This window comes from Pithys albifrons, chromosome 2 (assembly GCF_047495875.1).
Source record: "Pithys albifrons albifrons isolate INPA30051 chromosome 2, PitAlb_v1, whole genome shotgun sequence".
NCBI classification, from domain to species: Eukaryota; Metazoa; Chordata; class Aves; order Passeriformes; family Thamnophilidae; genus Pithys; species Pithys albifrons.
Genome location: NC_092459.1, coordinates 76,932,823 through 76,955,062, shown reverse-complemented (window position 1 = coordinate 76,955,062; position 22,240 = coordinate 76,932,823). Strand labels below are relative to the sequence as shown.

The 22,240-nt window shown below is 38.2% G+C and overlaps 2 protein-coding genes across 6 annotated transcripts in view; one reads left to right on the top strand and one right to left on the bottom strand.

The window, feature by feature from the left end:
• The window catches only part of EDARADD (EDAR associated via death domain), a 405,148-nt gene that overhangs the window by 127,330 nt on the left and 255,578 nt on the right, over nt 1–22,240 (bottom strand). The window lies entirely within an intron of this gene.
• Nucleotides 1–22,240, top strand: part of NID1 (nidogen 1) — a 60,889-nt gene that overhangs the window by 35,577 nt on the left and 3,072 nt on the right. For 3 of the 4 annotated variants that reach the window (XM_071549582.1, XM_071549583.1, XM_071549580.1), the window contains 9 exons: nt 642–785; nt 1,503–1,625; nt 9,667–9,891; nt 10,523–10,695; nt 12,669–12,795; nt 16,557–16,728; nt 18,548–18,705; nt 20,090–20,213; nt 21,381–21,493. In XM_071549582.1, coding sequence (XP_071405683.1) covers nt 642–785; nt 1,503–1,625; nt 9,667–9,891; nt 10,523–10,695; nt 12,669–12,795; nt 16,557–16,728; nt 18,548–18,705; nt 20,090–20,213; nt 21,381–21,493 — 1,359 coding nt within the window. The remainder of the gene's footprint in view (nt 1–641; nt 786–1,502; nt 1,626–9,666; nt 9,892–10,522; nt 10,696–12,668; nt 12,796–16,556; nt 16,729–18,547; nt 18,706–20,089; nt 20,214–21,380; nt 21,494–22,240) is intronic. The other variant, XM_071549581.1, reaches the window with a different exon arrangement.

Genomic DNA, 22,240 nt, shown 5'->3' with positions numbered 1-22,240 from the left:
AGCTCCAGTGACTTCCTGAAATAATTTATGTGTAATCCTGTGCAATGCTATCAGAGTCACTGCTGTCAAGACAAGAAAGTTATGAAAAGATGTAGGTCTGGTCCTGGCTTACACTGTAGGTCAAAAATCTCTCCAGTAGTTGACAAATTTGTTTATCTGCTATTGAATGAATCACAGCTCCAATCTATTGCCAAGTGATGGCAGCTCTGGGTCAGTGCTAGGTTAGTGTAGCAGGTCAGCTAATAATTCCCAGTGCAGTGAACTGGCCACTTAGCTAACATGTGAGGCAGCTCTGTGAGACGCCTTACATTTCTTCATTCAGGACTCCTAGAATCCATGACAGCTTTATTTATGAAAAGGATCTGTAGCCTCTGCCCCCTTCTATATTAACAAACATCTGTGAGGTGCTGAGGACAGTCAGTTCCTTGTAAAACTTTAATAAAATTTAACACCAGTGAAAGGAGAGTTTGGGGGGGGGGGGGGTGAGAATCCCACCACCCAGACAAAAATTTGTTTCCTTGTTTTCTGTCTCTTCTGTAAGCTTTCACAACTGTTCTCTCATATGAGCTTATTATGAGTGTAAGACTTTATGAAGGAAAATTCAAATTTTCTTCTCCTATTCATATTCATTTAACCCGCAGCTGTTGAATATGAGGTAAACCACTGCCAGACAGGCACACACAATTGTGACATTCCTCAGCGTGCTCAGTGCGTGTACACCGGAGGCTCTGCCTACATCTGCACATGCCTCCCTGGTTTCCTGGGAGATGGGCATGCCTGTGAGGGTGAGTAGCACCATTTGTTGTGGGGCTTTTGTACTCTGTATTGCACAACTTAGATGGTCATTGCAATGTCCTATAGTTACTTGTGGTTTGAAGTAGGGAATTTCATAGTTTAAGTCCCTCAGGTGTGCATTTGTATTAAGCAGATGTCTCTTCCTCCCCTTCCTTTTGAATTCCCACTTCAATATTTGGGCTATAGAAGGTCCAAGATGAGGTAACTGCAGAAATTGCAGTACTTGCAGTTGCAGATCTTCATCTGCTGGACCTGTTTGCACTGTATTGGTTTATATTACTAAGGGGGTGAAACATAATGCTCAGACTATGTAAAAAAATTTTACATTCTGTTTCATGTCAGTCAGAGTGGGGGAGCACCTTTACTCAACTACATGTTGGAAACATTACTGTGCAAATCTTACTTCTTCTGCTGTGTTAAGTCATTTCCTTGAGAAAAATAAGCATGTATTTCTGAAATACTATGTGTGTTCATAGTGTCAGTTACCCCTTGAAACAGCAGAATGCAGAGATACAAACCTAAAATATGTGCATGTTTTTTCCCCTTCTTTGCCTTTCTGTATTGGACATACTTCCAAAGAACTACCTGTTCTAATTAGATATCCTGAAATAGGAGCCTGAAAATATGATGGATTTGCACTTTATTTCATTACTTTGATTTGTCCATCAGGAGGAGCAGTTACCTGAGATTGATGTCTTCTTTTACAGATGTAGATGAATGTGAACAGGGCCACTGTCATCCAGATGCTTTTTGCTATAACACTCCTGGGTCCTTCAGCTGCCAGTGTAAGGCAGGTTATCGTGGTGATGGTTTCCGATGCGTGTTAGGAGGTAAAATTCCCTAGTTCTTGAAGGTTGAACCAGCAAAATATTTTGCAAATTGGAGGATATATGTTAATCTGATTTCTTTCTGAAACAACATATATATTGTCAAACTGGTGTCTTTATTCTTTCTCAAGTCTTTCAAGTTTAGAAGTTTCCCAAACTGGTGTCAAAACCTGTATCTTGACTACTATCACTCTTCCATGATATCCTGTTCGCTGTGCTGTTTTATGTTTTGTTTGTTCTTTCCTCATAAGTTTTTGGCCCCATGCTGATACCATCTTTTGAAGTTGCCTTGTGTAAAGGTTTGACCATGGGAGTGATTTGGTCTGCATACTCAGTAGTCACTTACTATAAAAGATCTGGAATTTTTGGCAATGGAAATGAATAAAATTCAAAAAATGAAAAATGAGACTGAAGTTATGAGGCTGTTGCCTGCAGTGGTATCTAGATGCCTACATGCCACAAATAGCCTGTAGCCCAGAAGGACCACGGTTTCTAGCTAGCACTTACTTCTTTCTGTATTTACCCAACTTGTTATTTATTCAGTAGAAAGTTCTTTGCCATCTCACACTTCTGTTACTCCACTGTACTTTGGACCTTGAAGTATAAAACTCATCCCAAAGGTGTGCTTGAAAGGAAAGAAAGGAAGGAACACTGAAGCACAAAGGAGCATTGTTATGGTTACTTTATTTCAACAGCATGGCAAACTTCTGGGAGAGCACTCAGGTTTTGCAGGAAGGTGAATACTTTCATCCAGGAAATAAAGCCTAACTTCTAAGTAAATCTGAACCCAATTCTCCTTCCTCTAATATTCTTGCTTTTGGGCAAAAGTCCCTGCATCTCTCAACAAACTGAAAATCAAACTGTGCAGTCAAGAGTAAGAAGAAAGTCATAGGGCCAAACAAAGAGAGCAAGAAGTCATATGACCATGGAGGAAGGCTCTCTCTATAATTTTTCTGCCTTGGTCTTAATGATTTCCAAAGTGTTTTTTGATCCAAAATTGAGGGTTATCTCTTTTTTGTTTGCTTGTTTGGTTTTTTTGGGTTGGATTTTTGTTTGTTTGTTGTAATAGTGGATGTGCTGGCTTAGAAGTGCTTGTCTATCTGTCACAATGTTACTACCTGAAACTTAATATTTTTCTTCTGCCACTATATTCCATAATGCTGAATTTCTGACTTTTTCTGCACCATTGGATACTCATGTTTTAAAATGAAAAGGCAAAGGATTGTTTAAAGGAAACTATAAAAAAGAAAAAAATCACAAGGTTGTCTCTGGTTTTAGATCATATTGACATGATGCTTCATTATGTGCACATTAACACACATATGAAATCACTCAGTGCTTGTAGACTTTTTATCATAGGTAAATTGTAGGAGGTTTTGCAGTATTTAATTCTGAGGTCTAGCTTTTGCCATTTTGTCAGTCTTTTAATATTATTTTTAAGTAACTTTTCATGCATGATCACCCAAGTGTATTTTCATTTTAATGCCAGGTCAGTGAAGAACTAACTAGTGTTTCTGACCTCTATCATAACATCTAGCTAACCAACCAGCTGATAGAAACAGAATTATTTCTCCTAGAGGAGAAATTTTACATGAATAACTTGAAACAAATTGACCCTTAAAGCTTCCAGTTCTTCAGGCAGAATTGTGTAGGCAAAAGTATTGCTTCCATGTCTGCCACATTCTCTTTGTAGCTGAAGCAGGTGGTTTGGTAGACTCATACTTGAAATCAACCAATTAACTTTTTTACCAGAACACAAGCAATATCTTCTGGGTATATGTGATAATTTACTTAAGTGGTTTTTTGGTTTTTTTGTTGGGGCGTTTTGTGTGTGTGTGTTAAGAACAACATCTTTTCTTATGCTGTGGTTAGTGTGTCTACACAAGTACTAAGCATAGTGTACTACTTTGTGATAATGTTGTTATTTTTTGCTGATTATCCTGTACACTTCTTCACTTTTTGTACTCAGCATTATTGTATCTCGAGTGGTGGTCTTTTCAGGTCACAATTTTAAGAGTAGTAACAAAGTATTTTTGAGATTTTTGTATCTACTGTTATAGTAGCTGAAGATCTGCCTGGTTTTGCTAGTCTTTATATATGCCTCGCTGTTTTGTTCTTTATATACCGTTTTGTACTACCAGTAGAAGACAAGCTTTCAGAAGCACTTGTATCAATTGTGTCTCTGCTCCTCAAATGCTCTGAACAGAAAAAAACCCCAAATCTGTGTAGATAAGAAGTCTCACTTTTGCTGAATTGTGACTGAAATAGAGAGCACCACTGGTCTGCAGGAATGGCAGTGTTTACAACTTAGCTATTACTCCCTTCTTAGAATTAATAGAAGAATAGCTGCCCTTGGGCTGTAATCTGTTGCTAAAGCTTTAGTGCCTTTAAAATGGATGTATCCATCATTTAATTATTGCCAGGAGATAGAATCAAACTATACTTTCTGAAGTCTATCAAAAGTAGCTTAGTTTACTTTAGCACCCAAGTTGTAAATTAAGTTGGTTCAGAATGGAGATTGCAGATGAGGCTTTATTGTGTGTATTCATCTGCAATTAGAGACCCTTTCTTTGCCTTTTTACCCACTAAGGTTTTGATCTAAGTAGCCTCAGAAAAGTAACTGAAGTCTTTCCTGGTTGTTAATAGCATGGAAAGTTTCACTCATACAAATACTCCGTTCTTTTTGCTGTACTGTGTTCCAACTCATGTTGCAATTACTTGCTTGTTTGGTGTCTCTATTATTGCATGAAATCTACAGTTAAATCTTAATACTGCTGAGCAGCTACTATTGAAACAAACAGTCCAGCAAGAAAAATGGAATTGAGTCACACACAAGAGAATGTCTGTAGGAGTGAACCGACAGGTTAATGAAAGAGTTAATGATGCTGGAATGTCCCGCTGCTCCCAGCTATTAAGGAAGTCTGTACTTCATTATTTCCTCACGCTTCATTTTCCATTTCAAAAAAAGCCCAGATGTCTGAGTGCTTCTAGCCCTGCAGACCCCAGACACTGTTTACTAAACAGAAACAAGTCTAGATTCTTGGAACTAGGAACTGTTAAGAGCTATTCTCTGGTCCTCTATATGCAACTGGTTTCACACGAGAAACCCTGGGCAGAACTGTAAGTGAAGAATTACAAAGGAAAATAAAGGGACAAAGAGAAGTATGCTATTTTCATTTTGGGTTTTTTTCATAATCTTTGTTTTTTCTTATTTCCCCCACTCCAAAATCTGAGAACGGCAATTAAAAATGTCAGTATAAGTTCTGGAGACAAAATGGTGAATAAAATGATCCTCATAAGAAACTAAAAAGTACTCTGACTACGTACTGATTCTGGACACAGTTTTAAATCAGTTCTGTCTTTAGCCTGTCAATGAAAATCTGTTTGAGGAGTTATACCAGATTTTCAAAAAGTTTTCAGTACTGTTAGAGAACTAATTTAATTTGGTTTAGTATATCAGAATGTAATCCTTCCTGAAAAGTAGAAGATAAGCAGTCCTTACTGCTCAGTTTCTCATCCTTTTCCTCATACTCCATATTTTTTTGGAAAAGTCCATAAACTATTTTCTGCAATGCTGCTGTAAGGGCATTCTTCTATGACCAAAAAATACTTGGAATGTTGGTATATGGCTTTAGTTTGGTTTTTTCCTCCATTCTGTTTGTTTCTCCGTTTGTGTGAGAAATGCATATATGTATGTCTTTCATCTCATCTTTCCATATCCATGTTGCTTTCATTTAATTTATTCAAGTTTCAAGGTATATTTCAGTGACTTTTAAATTCCAGATTGCTACTGGTAATTTATAAATCAACAAGAAAAAAAAAGTTTAAGACTCTGAATGCAAATTTATTTTTCTGAGGAAGGATATGCATTTACCTTAATTCCAGGTTGCACCATTCTACTTATCTACTCTGACTTGTGTGTGCTGTGGACCATGGGATGCAAATTCTTCATCACATCTTTGATCTCTGTTCTGCTCCACAGCTTCTATCTTAGGAGATTTTTCTGTACACTCATACAATTTTTCACTGTTCTTTTTAGCTATGGGTGCCAGAGCTGGACCCAGTATTCCGTCAATCATCTCCCCAACCCTGTTTTCCATACCTGTGCATTGTTCCCTGTGCACATGTTGAGTTCTTATTTATACCTGCTCATGATCCTTACAGCTCTGAGCTGTTGATAGACTTAGCCTTTTCTGGTTGTAGTTTCCAAGATAAGTCTGTCATTAGAGGCTATCCTACACAGTGTATTCCAAGAAGTCTAACTTTACATTTACATCCTATCCTTCACATGTTTTGTGGCCTGTTTCTGTTGCATGAATGATGCAGCCCATGGCAGTACATTTTTCTCTGGAATCCCAATGAAGGAATTAAATTTCTTAATAAGGAAATTTAAAACCAAGACTAAGGTAGTGTGGGAATTTACTGAAGATACCATCACCTCATGACATTTGGCTACTTAGTTAGATTATTTTCTTTTCAATGTTTTATCATTTACCAAATTAAGGTAGCCCACAATATGGTGCTTTGTTTCAAAAAATGATACTGTCATGTGGGTTAAGTAGAGTGCCATAGGGAAACAGAAAGCTTTAGATCAGTGTATTATCTTCTTCAGTCAAGCACCAACTGTGCCAAAACCCATTGACAATTGTGTTTTACTTATTTTATAGCAAATGCTAGCTGGTGATGTTTAAACAGATACACTGAAAAATATTGGAACTTGGTCCTGCTGTTACTAAAAGGCTTGCTACCACTTCTGCATTATTGCATCACCCAGGATTACCTAGCTCTTTCTGGTTGTTTCTCCTCTGGCAGGATGAACTGACCCTAGTGTATACCATTTTTCTAACCACTGACATGATCATTTGGCTTGGCTTTCAAATGTGGGTTTCATAAGAACATCTGAAAATCAGAGCTAGTATCCCCTGGATATGGAACCTTGAAATAGGCATTTCTGGTTTTCCATTTCCTATAATCAGGTGCAAGAGTGTAGATACAACAGCACTGTTACACCAGGTGCCTGTTATTTGTTCTTAGCTTATTTGTTATACTTAATGGAAATTTTCTTTATGCCAATCAAGAGAACAGAGAACTCCCTTAATGTTAATTGTTCTGTATCTTTGAAGAGTCAACTGGATGAAATATTGCAGTATTTATACTAAAGGAAGGATCACTGAGAAACTACATTTATGATGCTATAGTGAAGAAAATTTGCTATTAAATTTGTGTCTAAAAGCTGGCTTACAAAGTATCCCTTGTACTACTTAAATACGTATAATTTCCTGTTACATGTTTTGCCTAACTTGTGCTGTTATCTCATCAAGGCAGGAAAAGTACTTTATTTGCTGTGTCAATCTTATTTTTCAAACTCCCATAGCTAGCCTCCTTTCAGACAGTTAATGAAATTTTAAAATTTGTGAAATCCAAGCATCTTCTCTTGACCACACTGATCAAAACCTGGGACTGTATAAACAATATAAGCAGACTATTTCTACCAACCCACTGTCATCTGTATCCAAGATGATTGTGCCTTCATTGCAGTATAAGCTACTACACTGGACTCAGTTTCAGCTTATATTTATTTAGGTCCCACTAAACTATAAACACAGTAATCCTGGTCATGATTCAGAGCTTAATGAGAAAAAAAATAGAGTGTGGATTCCAAGTGCCTGGTCTGGACTGTCTGGACTAGTTTAGCGACTTGTTTGGTTTATAAATTTTAATATTTGTTAAATTCATGTTCGCGAGTTGAAACAACCTTAATGTTTAAAGACAGGTTAACATGATGGAGTCAGCACAACTGAACATGGTAACACTGGCTTGATTTCTTTTCAGAATATCTCTTTAGCATAAAATCCTTATTGTACATGATACTGTTAATAAAGTTATCACTAATATTAGTGACTTATACGAGAACTAATATATAGTTATTCCTAAAAGTGAGTGGCAATGGGGTATTTACAAATATTTTAATGCAAATAAAAATCAGTGTTGATGGATTTTTATTTATTTTTTTAGAAAGAACAAGTCATACCCTGTGCTTTCCAGCAACTTAGTACTACTTTTGAAAATTAACTTGTTTCCTAAGTCTCTTGACTTTAGTGCTCCTAATTGCATTATTGGGCAATTTGTGAGATTGGTCTTGATCATTGCAATATAAGTACTCTTGAAAAATTTAATCAGAATTCCTGTGTAAAATCTGCAGATAAAAATGCGATCACTGTCTAGAAATTATAACAGACAATGGTATTTCAAGTTACCAGTAACACTAATATATCTTATGTATAACATCTGTGTCCTATCTGGAAGTGTATATGCACTTCTTTCTAGATTTCATATTTGCTAATTTGTTTTCATGTAGACTGTTGATTAAAAAATTATAAACTGTCAGAATACACTCTAATTTTGTGAGTTTCAGATGGGAAGGAAAAAGAACAGCTTCTGCCTTTGTTTTCATATCATACGGAGAAGGAGCTAATGGTGTTTCTCAAAGATGATAGGAATGCATCTGAGATTTTTCTTCCTGCACTGAACAAAAGCAGTGGTGTCATTTTACCAGTATTCTGCTTTATCTCATGAGCAGTGCATATAATGAGAGTTTAGGATTTAAAAAAATGAAACAAAACAAAACAACCCCCCAAAACAAACAAACAAACAGAAAAAACTTGAATACAAAATTTGAGACAGATAATGGAGGCTTTCCTACAGGATCTGTTTTTGTGGGTTGATTCAAGGCTCTACACCACCCACAATAAAGTTGATGCCAGATATTTCAGTTGTTTGGAGTGAACTGTTCTCCAGTCATTTATATTTCTAATTGTGTCCAGGTGCATGAAATGTGTCCAAAGTTTTTGCTTGCGTAACTAGTTTAAACAATAATAAAACCCTACCCCCTTCTTCTATGATTTACACCATAACAGTGTGCAGGCACATGGGATTAGCTTTCCGCTCGGCTGGGCTGGGCCTACTCTGAGCCACACGTAGCTAAGACTGTCCACCAGGCAATGTGAAAACAAGGAATAAATGGAAGTGTGATGTTAAAGTCTCTTCAGCAGACAGTTTGTGCTAAATATTTCTGTCTGTAAAAGTTGTTTGCAGGAAAAAGAGACTCCCCCTAATTAGAGCTCTCTCTTTCTCAGCTCACAGAACCCTTCAGGGAGCTCAAGTATAAGGCAAAACTAAGCCAGAGGAAGGAAATCTATTATTTTTTTTATTCTTGCAATTTTATTATGTTGCTTGGCATCTATAAGGATGTATGAATCTAGATGACTTTCCCTATTGTATGTAAAATTGAAATGTAAAGAACTAGATCCCTGAATGTCCTGATAATCTGAAAAGTTTGTCTTCCCTCTGTGTCCTTTACAGTAATACATATGCATGAGCTGTAGCCATTGTGCATCATATGTTTCTCTGTGCTTCACCAGGAACTGGATGATCTGCAACTCCTTTCTTAGATGCAGAAGTATCAAATGAGTGTTCAAATCTGATAAATGAACTTTAAAAACCTAATATGCATCATAGTAATATGTTTCTTTCCTTCCTAATCTCTGTAGAGAATTCAGAATATGCCTCATATTTTGGTTTTCTCTCATGGATCTGAAGGGAAACTTGACTTTTAGCACTATATGGTCTGGCTAGTTAGTCATATTTTAAGGTCTGTGGATAATAGCCAATTAGTAGACATCAGGTTTGAAAGTCAAATAGAATGTTCATGTGCCTCAAAGAGAAGGACCATGTTTTCCAGCTTCTCTTTGACCCTCCAATGAAGAAAGATGCAGGGGACCTATTTTTTCTTTTAAACTACACAATGGAAGATGAAATAACTGAAGTTTAAGAAAAATGTGTTACACTTACGTAGGGCAGATATGCTGAAGGCATATGCCTTCAAAGTTGGCAACAGTGCCACATTCATCTAGAGCTAAGAATGCCTGTGTATAGGTGGTCAGCATATGTTACCTGTTAATGGAACATAGTTGTTAGCTAAACTAAAATATCCACTGGCTTTTGTGTTTGTTTGATGGTTTGTTTTGTTTTTTTTTTCTCCCAGAAGTGGAAAAGACCAAATGCCAGCATGAACGAGAAGTAGCTCTTGGCAGTGGAGGTGCTTTCTACCCAAGGGATCCAAGAGTTGGTCACTTTGTTCCCCAGTGTGATGAGCACGGGAATTACCTACCCACTCAGTGCCATTCTAGCAGTGGATATTGTTGGTGTGTGGATAGGAATGGAAATGAGATTGATGGCACAAGAAGTGGGCCAGGAGTTCGTCCACCATGTAAGTGGCTGAAGCAATTGTTTCTTGTGGGTATCTCACCACCCAAGTGCACTGTCTCCCAAATGTGGGGCTCCATCATGCCCCTCAGATACAGCACTGACCTGGGGCAATACAGACTTTTGCTGTCCCAGTGATATGCCTCATGCTGCAGCTCCTCAGAAACTCCAACACACATTTTTCCTCCAGCCAGGGCATCTGGACAGCTGTGGTGAGCTTCTGCATAAGAAGATAGTTTTCTAGCTTCCCTGTCTTGAAACTGAGAGAGGCCCATACAGTCTCTGCCCTCTGGGAGCTGTGGGAGCTGAGCTGTCTCAGGAAATGAGGGATGCTCCTTCCCACATCTTCCTCACTTCAGCTGCAAAATAAAATCGATTTTTCTAAACATTTAAAGAAAAGAGCAATTACAGAGTCGAACATGAAAAGACCTATTATGTCAAGTGCGCCTTCTGTGTCATCCAAGGGGAAAATTTTCAGCTTTCTGCATCTGATTATGGTTATTAGTGCCTGCTTATTAGGGCTGTTTCCTTCTAAGAAAAGTCTGGCTGTAATTGTGCCTCTGCAAATAACAAGGAGTCTTGTTGTGCTGTACAAGCTAATTTTTCCCCCATCTGTTTCCTTCTCTATTAACAAGGTCTAAGCACTGCTGCTCCTCCTGTTGTTATTGGGCCCTCTGTTCGACCAGACACTGCACCTTTGCCACCAGGAACACACTTGCTCTTTGCCCAGAGTGGTAAAATCGAACATGTTCCTCTAGAGGGAAACAATATGAAGAAAAACGGTGCAAAAGCACTCTTGCATATTCCAGTAAGTAACATGGTATACTAAGTCCAGGCTTTTAGATTCATGGCAAAGATGAAAGTTAGTGTTTGTCTATGTAACTTGATAATTTAAGTTGAAAACTTAATTTTGACTCTCAAATAAAATTTCAGTATCTCATCAATTTTTCTCTGAAAATTCCTTACCTGTCTAGTCCAAAAGCTTAAAACTGAGTTAAAAAAATTTATTTGCTTTTAAAGAACAGTTCCCCATAGCTTACAAGACAAAAATCTAATCTTGCATGTCTCCAACAGCTCATCATACAAATTCCTCTATACTTACACTTCCATTGACTTTCTGACTCTGGCCTAAAAGTTTAGGAAACCTACAACAGTGGTATGTAGAGAGGCCCTTTTTCCCATTCTTACTCCCTCAAAGCTTTTTCTTAAGTCTTAATCTATTCTTTTTTTTTCAGTCAGTTCTCTGCACTTCTTGGCTGCACATGTATTTTTCTTTCTTCTTTTTCTTTATTTTTTTTGTTTTCTTCTCCATGTGCAGGCCCAGTGGGTGGCAGTTCTTTTCCCACACTTCTTACTACTGTCTTGAGAATCTTTGTTCCTTGTAAATGATTTCCTGATGCTGAGAATGTCTATTTTCCATTACCTGTGTCATATGCCAACCCTCTTCACCTTGTTTCATCACATTCATTTGTTTTGCCTGAGGTGCAGGATTTGTTTTCATTCCAGTGTTACTTTATTTGCAATAGATAGCAATATCAAGTAGTCCACAGGCCTCTTTCATTATATACTGAAGTGAGTATTTAGTAAACTAATACCGTCTAAATTACACAGATTCACTTCAATAAGTATACCATAAACTGCTGTCATGTAAGGGCCAAATCAAGCTTTTGTCCCTGGCTTAAACTGCTGCTGCAATAAAGTAAAAATAAAGCGAAATATGGTGTGCAAAATGAGGTAGTTAGGCTGAAAGAGACATGATTCTGAATCCTCGTCAGCTAGTCTCATTATTTACTAATTCTAGCTTAAATGAATTGATTAGAAGTATCTTCAGGAAAGAACTTGCAAATGATAAGATGTAACTCTTCCTTAAAACATTCAATTAAAAAGAAACTTTCAGTCTCTGCTAACACTGTTGACTCTGTGTTGTGTGTTTGCAAAGTGACAGTAGAGGTGTTTAGATTGTTTTGCAACTTACATCACTAATGGAAGCTGATGAATTAGTGCATCTGTTTTAATGCAGGGGTTTGAACCATCTTTCCAAATATTTCCAAGTTACAAAAGTAGCAACTGTGATAGACCTGGTAACCCATGTCAAATTATTGTTTTACCCTGAAAGTCTCTTTCACTTGCCTGGAGGAGAGCTTTGAACTCTCAACTCAAACTCTAGTCCTGTCTTCTTTTTGCCAGGAAAATTGCATATAAACATTTCTTGTCCCTAAGATTATTTGGAGCAAAATGAGTTATGTAGTATTTGTTAAAGCTGGTTGTTTGTTGTTTTTTTTTTTAAACCTTACCTTGTTAGAACTTTTTGAGTCAAATGATGCTATGTAGGTAGCACTGCAGAAGTGCAGCTGTAGTGCATGGGTTGCATGTGAAACCAAGTCAGGTTTGCCAGAAGTCATTATTCCCCCTTAAAGGAATAGAATGAGAAGAAAAAGAGCACATGAGGGATAACACAGTAAAATGTTGATATGAACTTCCTTTAGATGGATATGGAAGCAGAAGTCAGACCAGCTGTTCAGTACTAGTATATATAATGCTTCTTTGAAATAATGGTAAATGGTGTCTGCTAGTTAAAAGGGACTTATAACTGAAAGTATTTTCTAAGCTATTCAGCAGTGACTGTCATGCAATCGTTTTCTCTGCCCGTCATCCTCACCTCCCATCTTTCCTCAAGAATATTGTTTTTGCAAGCTTGAGACTTAAAACCATAAGCTGGTGCTGTTGGCCAAGGAATTATTGTTTAGCCTAAGCTGATCTAACTTGCTTGTTGACCAACAGGACAGAGTTGTAATTGGAGTTGCTTATGACTGTGTGGACAAGGTGGTTTATTGGACAGACATCAGTGGCCCTTCGATCAGTAGAGCCAGCTTGAATGGTGGGGAGCCAACCACCCTTATCAAAACAGGTAACAACACAAAATTCTTTCACTTACTGCTCTCTAGGAATGGTGTTAGAGACTTGAATTTAGTAATGTGTCCTTCTACGTGTTGCCTGAGCTGACTAAAGAGTTGTGTTTATATGTTGATGTGGAGTACCCTCTGTGGGAGTGAGTCTAACTTTTTTTGTTCTGGCAAGGTAGGTGCTGGATAGCTGAGATTTGGTTATGTGTAGTCCTTTTCTCTCCTGATCTCTGCCTGTAGCTACCTGATCTGCTGAGCCATGACTGCTGGGCATAGAGGCTGAAGAGGAGACCCCCTGCTCTCTATTCCTCAGCTTGGGGATCAAACAGATGAAAAGTGTGACACTCCATGCCTACCACTCAAGTTGTAAAATGAAAGAGAATAAACCCACCTCATTTGGTTTTACCCTTGGAGTTGCTCAAGGGTTTAGAATTGGACTAGAGGGTATTGTGGAGTTAGTGCCTTTGCAGTTGTTCTTATACTCTTTTTTTCAAGAATCTGCTGCTCACTGCAGTCCATGTTCATTTTTATTAGAAGGACAAAGCATAAGCCTATGCATCTTAGATATTAAAACCTTTTTTGAGTGGAAAGGATTAAGGGAAAGGACAGGTTTGGAGAAGAAAGGGAATGAATGGCAAGGGCAGGGGGAGGGGGAGAGATGTCTTTAGGAAAAAAAAAACAACAGCAAAAATAGCTGGAGGCACATTTTGAATACTAGTGTCCTCAGGATCCTAGAACACCTGTGAAGTTAAGATACTGGAGGAGGTCGCCCTTTCTTTGAATCCTTTGCAGCTCTTGATAAAAAAATTTAGGGAATTATTTTTGCAAAATGATGAGCCAGTTTTGAAACTTGACAATAAATTTGCTTTGCTTTTCTTTGGATGAGTAGAGAATGAGTTTGTGCTTTGGAACAGACAGTTTGCAGAGATTCTCTTCAGGCTCTTAGGGACAGCAGAGAGATGGAGATGGCTTGGATCCTACCAGTGCCTTAGGAAGGAAAAATGGGAGAGCTTAAGGCCATCTTTAACCATTCCAGTGGTTATGGGGCTTCATATTTCTGTACAACTTGATGGCTGAGGTATTTTTGTAAGACTTATTTTTCATCTCTACATATTTAATCAGAAAGGGACTCTAACCTGTAGCGCAAGCATGTGCTTGTGCAACTTGGAAATTCTGCAAGGAAAGGATTTTTGATTTCCACTATTATTTTTTCAGAATCTGCACTTTTAAAAATGGGGGAAATTATTACTGCTAAACATTTTATGCAGATATGAGTGTGTCTAATGAGACTGTATACACATTAAAATTCTTGCAATATATAAAATATGGGAAAAATATTTGTGAAGGCTTTTAACTAAACTTGATTGATTATTTAAGGTAATTCAAGGTGCTTCAATGCTCCATGGAAACCTCATGGATTTTACCTGCTAAAAAAACCAAACAACATTTTATGTGTAAACATCTCATGATTTCTGTTGTTTGTGTTGGAAATGAATACTGTTCCTGAAGAGATTAGGAGCGATGTTGCACTTTACCTTCTGTATGTTAACAGGCATTTGAATAAGGAGTCAGGCAACAATAATACTGAATATTCAGTGTTTGAGTGAATATCTTCTATGCTGGCCAAAACTGAGTCTTTAAAATTTCGTAAAATAGGAAAATGCCTCCTTCTCAGAAGACTCATGAGAATTTTTTTGTTTTGTTTTGATCTTTGACTTTTTCCTCCTGTGAGCTCCAGCTGCTTTCTTCAGTTCATGTGTATTTTTGTGGAATGTACTCCTTTTTTGGGTTGTTTTTTTGTTTGTTTTGGGGGTTTTTTTAAGCTCTTGTGATCCAAGTTTTGTTGGTTTGCAGAAACATGTTGTATTGTGGAGACCCAACCAGTTCTCCTCTATCCCTACAGCTGTATAACCTGTGGAGGCTTTCTCAGCTCTGCAGCTGTGGAGGCAAGTTGAGGAGAGCTTTCTTCTGTTGTAATTGTTTAAGTCATATCAGCTGTACTTGTCTGTACAAACCTGTCCTCGGGGACAGAGCCTGTGACTGTATCAGGTCTGATGACAATACAGCAGGAACATATTTGTGCCTCTGGAAAGACTGGTGATAAATGAAGCCTTGAATATTCCCTTACTCCTCCCTTCATGGCAGATAGTTTTTTCTGGCTCATTACCAACTGCACAGAAGAGACATTTACTTTAGACTACTTTAAATCTTCTGACAAATAGCTGACATGAGGAAATTGAAACAAGAAAACCAGTCAGGGAACAGGGGCTCCCGGGAATCAGTGACAGCAAATCTTTTGCCTGTTACTGCCTTTTGTTTCCTGAAAGAGTCTGGGAGCATCTCAACTGCCATTTAGTCAGTAATATTCTGATCCCAGAGACTGGACATTGTTGCCACCATCACCACAAAATGAGGCCACTCTGAGCAGCCTCTGCCATTAGCAAGAAAAGAAATAGGAACATTAGAGGATCTGAAGTATGTAAGGTGGTTTCTTGCAGATGACTGGTATAGGTCCACAGAGGCACTTCAAGAAATAAAAGTGGTATTGAGAAGTCAGTGTAACTGAGTTAAAGTATGCCCAAGTGCCCTTAGGAGTAGTAGAGAGACGACTGATTCTCACTTACTACCCTGTCTCCTCCGCAGCATGAGCTGAGTCAGAAGCAGTGAGACATCTTATTCATTCCCTTCTGCCTCTTCAGCAATTAGTACAAATCTGAAATGTCATATGTGCAGATCAAGTGTGGTAAACGTAATCCACTTGAGTGAGATAACAGAAGCTGTCCAAGCTACTGTGCAACTGTTATTCATAGCAAAACCACAGTAGCAAGTTTAGAGAGCTCTACCCAATCTTCAGGACCAAATGAGCTTTCTCCCTAGAAAGGTTGCTTCTGTCACACACTGTCACACTGTTTAATGGCTATCAGTAAATAAACTTGAGAACTAAAAGAAGGCTAGTGGGCCACATTCCATTGGTGTGTGGATGAGCATTTGAAAGGTGGAGGTTTTTTGTTTTCAACAGCTGGCTGTTACTCCTCTCTTGGGGAGTGGCCATGTACAATTCCTTCTTTGTCTTTTGGAACTGAAATTGGACAAAAATTGTTGGGTTTTTTTGACTTGACTTTGAAGTTTTTACATCCCACACAGCCTGCCTGCTCTTTTTCAATGGACGTATGAACCTTGAAAAGTTTGAAGCAGTTTCTCATCGTGACTGAATTAAATTTTATGTATTTCTTCTGCATCCTTCATCCGAGTTAGAAATTGCTAATGCTAAAGCACTAAGGTCATTATCTGCTATTTCCTGTTGCTTTTGGAACAACTAACTGTCCAAGAAAAACTGTGCACATAGAGTACTAAAACATGTTCCAGAAAGGATTGCTCTGCAAAAACAAAGAATTGTTTCTAAATGGCATCAGTTAGCTAGTGTCATTGTCTCTAGTGTTTGGAGTTTGATTATGTTTAATTATTACACTGGATAAACTTAACATAAATCCAGTTTTCAGAGGGGCGCTATGTATGCCAGTCCCAAAGAAGGAGAAATATTAAGAGTTATAAAATCCATTCTATGGCCTGCTAAGGAGGGTAGAGTAAGATTTTATACTATCTAAACTATGAGGTAAAATGTATGTTCCTTTTCCAGCTGACACAAAGTAGCTTTTGTTGGACCAGAGCCAGAAAATTCATTTCAGTTAGAAGTTATGCTGATGAGGCTGATGTGTGTTGGGAATAAGTATAATGCCTAGGAATGCTTTTCTCTGTTCTCCTGCAGATTTGGGAAGCCCTGAAGGGATAGCTGTGGATCATCTAGGTCGCAACATCTTCTGGACTGACTCCCAGCTGGATAGAATAGAAGTGGCCAGGCTGGATGGGCGCCAGCGGCGCATCCTTTTTGACAGTGGCTTGGTGAACCCCAGAGCAATTGTCGTGGATCCCGTGAGAGGGTATGGATGTGCCAGCAAGAGAGACATGCTTTTTATTTTTTTATTTATTTGCATGAGTGTGTACTCTGAGTCAACGTTTTCAGACTGTCTGTAGACAGTAACGGACTACCTTTTCCTAAAATAGCTAACAAACAGGACCAAAACAATCCACTTGTCTTCTGTGTCTGAGTGGTATACCGGAAATATAGCTTCTAAAATGTCTGCTAGACAATGATGTGATTTTTTCATTGAGAGGTTGTCAAATACTTATTTGTAGCTTGCTTTCAGTACATTGTTTGCAGGATAACAAGCACTGTACAGTTTCCTCTTTCAAAGTTCCCATGGTGTGTCTTCTGTCATCAGTTTCACATTTGCCATTCAGTTGTCTGAGAAGATTCTATTGGGCTTCTATTAGAAGATGTAGATAACTACATGCTTTAAAATTTGAGGCTGTTGCCTAGTGTCAGTAGGAAAGTGTAAATGTTGCTAAGACTCCAGCCTGCCAAAATTGAGGTATATACATACTTTTATGTAGTCTTTGATCAGCTGACAATTTTTTTCTCTCTGAATATTGGAAGAAATGCAAGGAAAATGAAAAGTGCTACAGAGTCCATAGTAGTACTGCATGTCTGTTCATTATTTTCTGATCTTGCCTGTATTGTCCTACTGCAACTTCTGTAGCATGACCTCTGCTGAGAAGAGACATATCAGTCAAAATGTTCAAACACACAGAAGCTTTTTTTCTCTATCTGGAATAGCTGGGAAGCTCTACTAAATTACTACTTAACTGACATTAAAGGCATTTGGAATGCTCTTAGTAGTATACAAAAGTACTGTCTTTTTCAGGGAGTGTTTTTTGAAAGGGGTATCCTGATTACAGATTTTTGCCACCAAGGCCAGCAGTGAGAAAAGAATGCATATGATCCATGGAAACTGGAGTGATACAAAATTAAATAAAAAAGAAATGGCATTGACTTCTCTAATTCTTTTAATATAAAATAGGCTTTTCCATCATAGTCACATAATAGTTGACTGAAAACATCTGTGGGTGCACATCAAGCAACATAATCATAAGGAAAAACAAACACACTTTGTGGTGGGAGAGAAGTGTAAGAGGCACAGTGTAATCAAACTGAGGAGGGACTTGTGTTCTGTGCAAACCCAGTGATGGAGTACAGCTCCAGGTCAAGCAGCACAGACTTCTGTTTCATAGTAGATTGTGTCTGTGTGTGTCTCTGTGTGTGTTAAGGAGTAAACAACAAAGATTCTTGCATGGAGTGACCTTGTAAATTCTCAGCCGCAGAATTTACAACCAAGGGAAAAAAACACCACTAAAAACATCAGTGAGGTAATGGCCCTCTCTGGACATCTCCCTTGAGGTTAAACCACTTCGATTCCATTATATGTTGCTTACTTGGTGCACTGAAAAGAAAATATAGTTTTGAGTGAATTCCCAATGTATACCAAATGCTCTTGCGATAGCCTGAGCAGACATAATGGACAGTGAGGCAACTCAAAATGTAGGTGTACATCTTGGACGGTCCTCAGAACTGTTAAAATAGAGGTCTTTTTGGCTGGCATCTTGCAAATAAGCTAAACAATGTAGAGAAAGCATCTCTTCTTGTGTGTGTGCTTTTTCATTTTGCTTTTAATGGAAGTATATTGGCTACATCGTTAGTATACTTTTGTGACTTCTATACTGAAGTGCAATGCAGTCCATATCTATTTAAATTATTTAAGTGTGTGTGTGTTACTTTTGTGGCCTTAGCATTTTCCTTAATTACAACAGTCTTTTGAGACCAGTCACTGTCTTGACTCTTGCCTTTTTCTTCCTCCTAAGAAACTTGTACTGGACAGACTGGAATAGAGAAGCTCCTAAAATTGAAACTTCATACATGGATGGCACAAACAGAAGAATTCTTGTTAAAGATGATCTTGGTTTACCAAATGGACTGACATTTGATCCTTATTCCTCAATGCTGTGCTGGGTAGATGCAGGTAAAGAGGTGCTAAAATATTTCTTCATAATAGTAGTAGCATAATTATGTTTAATCCTGAAATTATGCTCAGCTATAGCTCTTTAGGCTGTAAGTCAGACTCATGCCTTTTGTTTTTCGCTTTAATGATCTTGTGATTTATTCATTGTTATTCAAGGTAGCTGTAGAATTCACATGAGACTCTGCAAGCTGAAAGATTTAATTTCTGATCACAAAACTCTGTAGGAATTCAACAGATGTTGTCTGTGTGTTTTGTATGTGGCCATCTCTTCAGGTAATGCTTAGGCCTTTGTAGAAGAAGTTGTTAGTTTAAGAACAGGGAAACCCCACAATTTTATCTAATCTGGTTTACAAAATGTCATCTGGCACTATTGTTCTAAGACCTGTAACCTGAGGCAAAGTCTGTCTTATATTTGACTGAAGCAAGGCTTGAAAAAACACTGCACCCTAAAGATCAAGACAGGAATGTTCTGCCACTGACCCACTGTTAGTTCTGTGCCAGTGTCTTACCAGAAAAGAAAAAGTGTGCTTTTAGTTCTAATTTAATTGTTTTGTGGTTTTTTGGCACCTTGCTGTCTTTCTCCATGTAGGCTCTGGGAGTGATGTCTTCCTGTGGAGGTGCTTTTACGCTTCAAGTCTCCTTTGAAGTTTTGGATAAACTAAAATGATTGAGCTCTATTTTTCACTGTAAAACACTTTCTCCAGCCTTCAGATATATTCCTTCTGCTATCTCTAATTCCTTTCTCTCTTTCTTTCTTTCTTGTTTTTATAATTGCCTCCTTTCCTTTGGTACTCAATTTTGAAACCCATTATTTAGGAGAAACCTACAGATGTTTACTGTAGTAAATACCTAGCAGTTTTCCCAGCCTGTAGTAGTTTGGCAGGTAGACCTTTTTGCATGCTACTTGCATCTACAAGTTAGATGGTCTTCCTGTAGTCACATCCTTATGGCACAACCCAGCTAGCATTTTTGAAACATGCTAATCAAATGAACATTGCAAAAATGCCTTCTAGAGGAGGTAGAACCAGCTAATGACTGAAGTATCCCTCCAGAACACAGGAGGCCTTCTGTCAGGTTCCACACCAACCTTACTTATTGGTCTCTGTATAGCAGCAATCTCAGCTTGTGAGTAATGCCTGCATGGGACATCTGTGTTACTTTAATTTAGGTGACTTGCTGATTAGCATTAGCACCAAAGTACGTTTCATTCAATTTTTGACACATGCATAGACGTGACATGCAGGAAGGCTTTGACTAAGCAGCACACTGAAAGACCTCCAGGACTTTTTACTCTGCTGCTGCTTGCATGCTTGTGCTTGTCCTTCATCCCTCATAAGAGCTCTCCTGCTCTGGTTTAAAGGCTTAATTGTTTCCTTACACCCAGGTACCAAGAGGCTGGAATGCATGAACCCTAACCAGCTTGGTCGACGGAAGATTGTTGAGGGGATTCAGTATCCTTTTAGTGTTACAAGCTATGGGAAGAATTTATACTATACAGACTGGAGAAGGTATGATATCTGCTAAAGAAATTATGGAGTACTTCAATTTTTTTTTCGCCCTGGTAGAAACAGAAGTATGCACTACATTTCTCATGTGTGACCTCTCACACATTCCTGTTTTGTTGCTTTCCTGGCAATAGCTGATGCAGGGTGGGGTGGATCTGTAGAGTTGACCTATTGGTGGTGCTAGTTAACTGAGTTTTTGTTTTCAGCATAGTTATTCGTCCCTCAAGAAAATGCTTTTAGCACTGTGTATTATTGGAAAAGGAGTGGGCACTAACTTATTTCCCTTATGGTGGCACTTGTTCATTGTAAAGGGCAGAAAATCATCACTCTTTGCTTTCTATGTTCTATATCATATGAATGTTCAACCAGAAATAAGATAAATAGTGTTTACTGTCTTGAGGATGCTTTCCTTATTGCAAATACTCTAAAAAATGCTCCTACATGCTCAAGACTTTAGAGGTTACTGTAATTGCTAGAAAAAAAATTGAGTCTCTGCATTCCAAAATATTTATTTTTCCTTGGTGTAAGTGGTTCTGTGGGCTCTGTCTGCTCTTAATGTGTGTAAGGAATTCCAAGTTAGAACCCAACACCTGGGAAGTGCAATTCTAGAACAGGCTTGTACAAATGGGAAAGAGTGGGCTACAGGTTTGTCAATTGACTGCCCTTTTGTATTTAGGAAGGAAAGATTGCTTGTATTGTAGCTGTATTCCTTCTGGAGATCAGGCTCCACCAGGAGTACAACATTGTCCATAATCATTATGTACAATAGCTGCAATGTCAGGGGTACCATAGAACATGTCAGAGGGGCAAAATATGAAGAATGCATCAAAACTACTAACAAATGTGTCCTCGTGTACGGGGATGTTATCCTGTGTTGGAAGTGCCTTCAAAGACAGTAAGGAGTCTCACTGCTAAATTTCTAAACTGCCTAGAATGAAGATCGTAACATACTTGATTTGTCTAGGAAAGATGATGTCTTGGAGCATTTTACTTCTGATACCTCTTCTTAATTGTTAAAAAGAAGCAACTTCATATTTTCTCCACTTTTGTTTTGGTTTTTTTTGTTTGTTTTGTTTTGGTTTTTGGTTGGGGTTTTTGGGTGGTGTTGTGTTGTTTTCTGCTGTACTTTCACTTCATTCATTTTTGTATATTCTCTTCTGCTTGTGGCAGGGATGCTGTTGTAGCAGTGGATCGCACCATTTCATTAGAAAATGATAACTTCCAGCCTCACAAGCGCTCCCGTCTCTATGGAATCACCACAGCCTTTGCTCAGTGCCCAGGAGGTAATCCATATGGTTCTCAAGTTTTTACAGCTGTGTAACACCTTAGTGTATAAATGGCTTTCATAGCTGCTCCCTTTTATAAGCTGCCAAATGATTTTAGGTAATGAAGGACTGGTTGGTGCTTACATTTCCATTTATTAAGAAATTAGAAGCCACTTAATTTTTTTTTTTACATAAAGGTAGCTGCTGTTGTTGCCACATGAAAACAAAATTGGGAGGGGAGATGGGACCTGTTCTGTTCTTTGTGAAAGGACAAGTGTATGATCAAGATGGGCATCTCACCTGTCAAAAGCTGCTATATATATCATCACCTAAACTGAATGCTACATTTATGGCTAGGGCCTAATTTACTTATTTTTAGGTTTAAGCCACAGAAATATTATGGTCTTCCAGATGTCCTTAATGACATCTAGTGTTTTTCAAAACAGAACACTCAGTAGGTCATAGAGTGGCTGGGCTGAGCTGGCCTTTCTGCTTGGTAGAGTGTTAAGCTTCTCACAAATGCTATTGAAAAGAGGAAGAGAGTAAGCTGACACTCTTGAAATATAATTCAGTTTTTGAGAAGTAGTATCACTGTGCAGTTATGTTCTTAGAAAATCAGTTAGGAGAATAGTTCACCCTTTTTTATTATGACCTGGCTGGAATTATAGGGGTTGTGATATTTTTAATTTGCACCTAAAAAAACCTTCCTAAGGTAGTTTGTGTTCAAATTATACAGTATATACAGCAAAAAAAAAAAAATCAGTT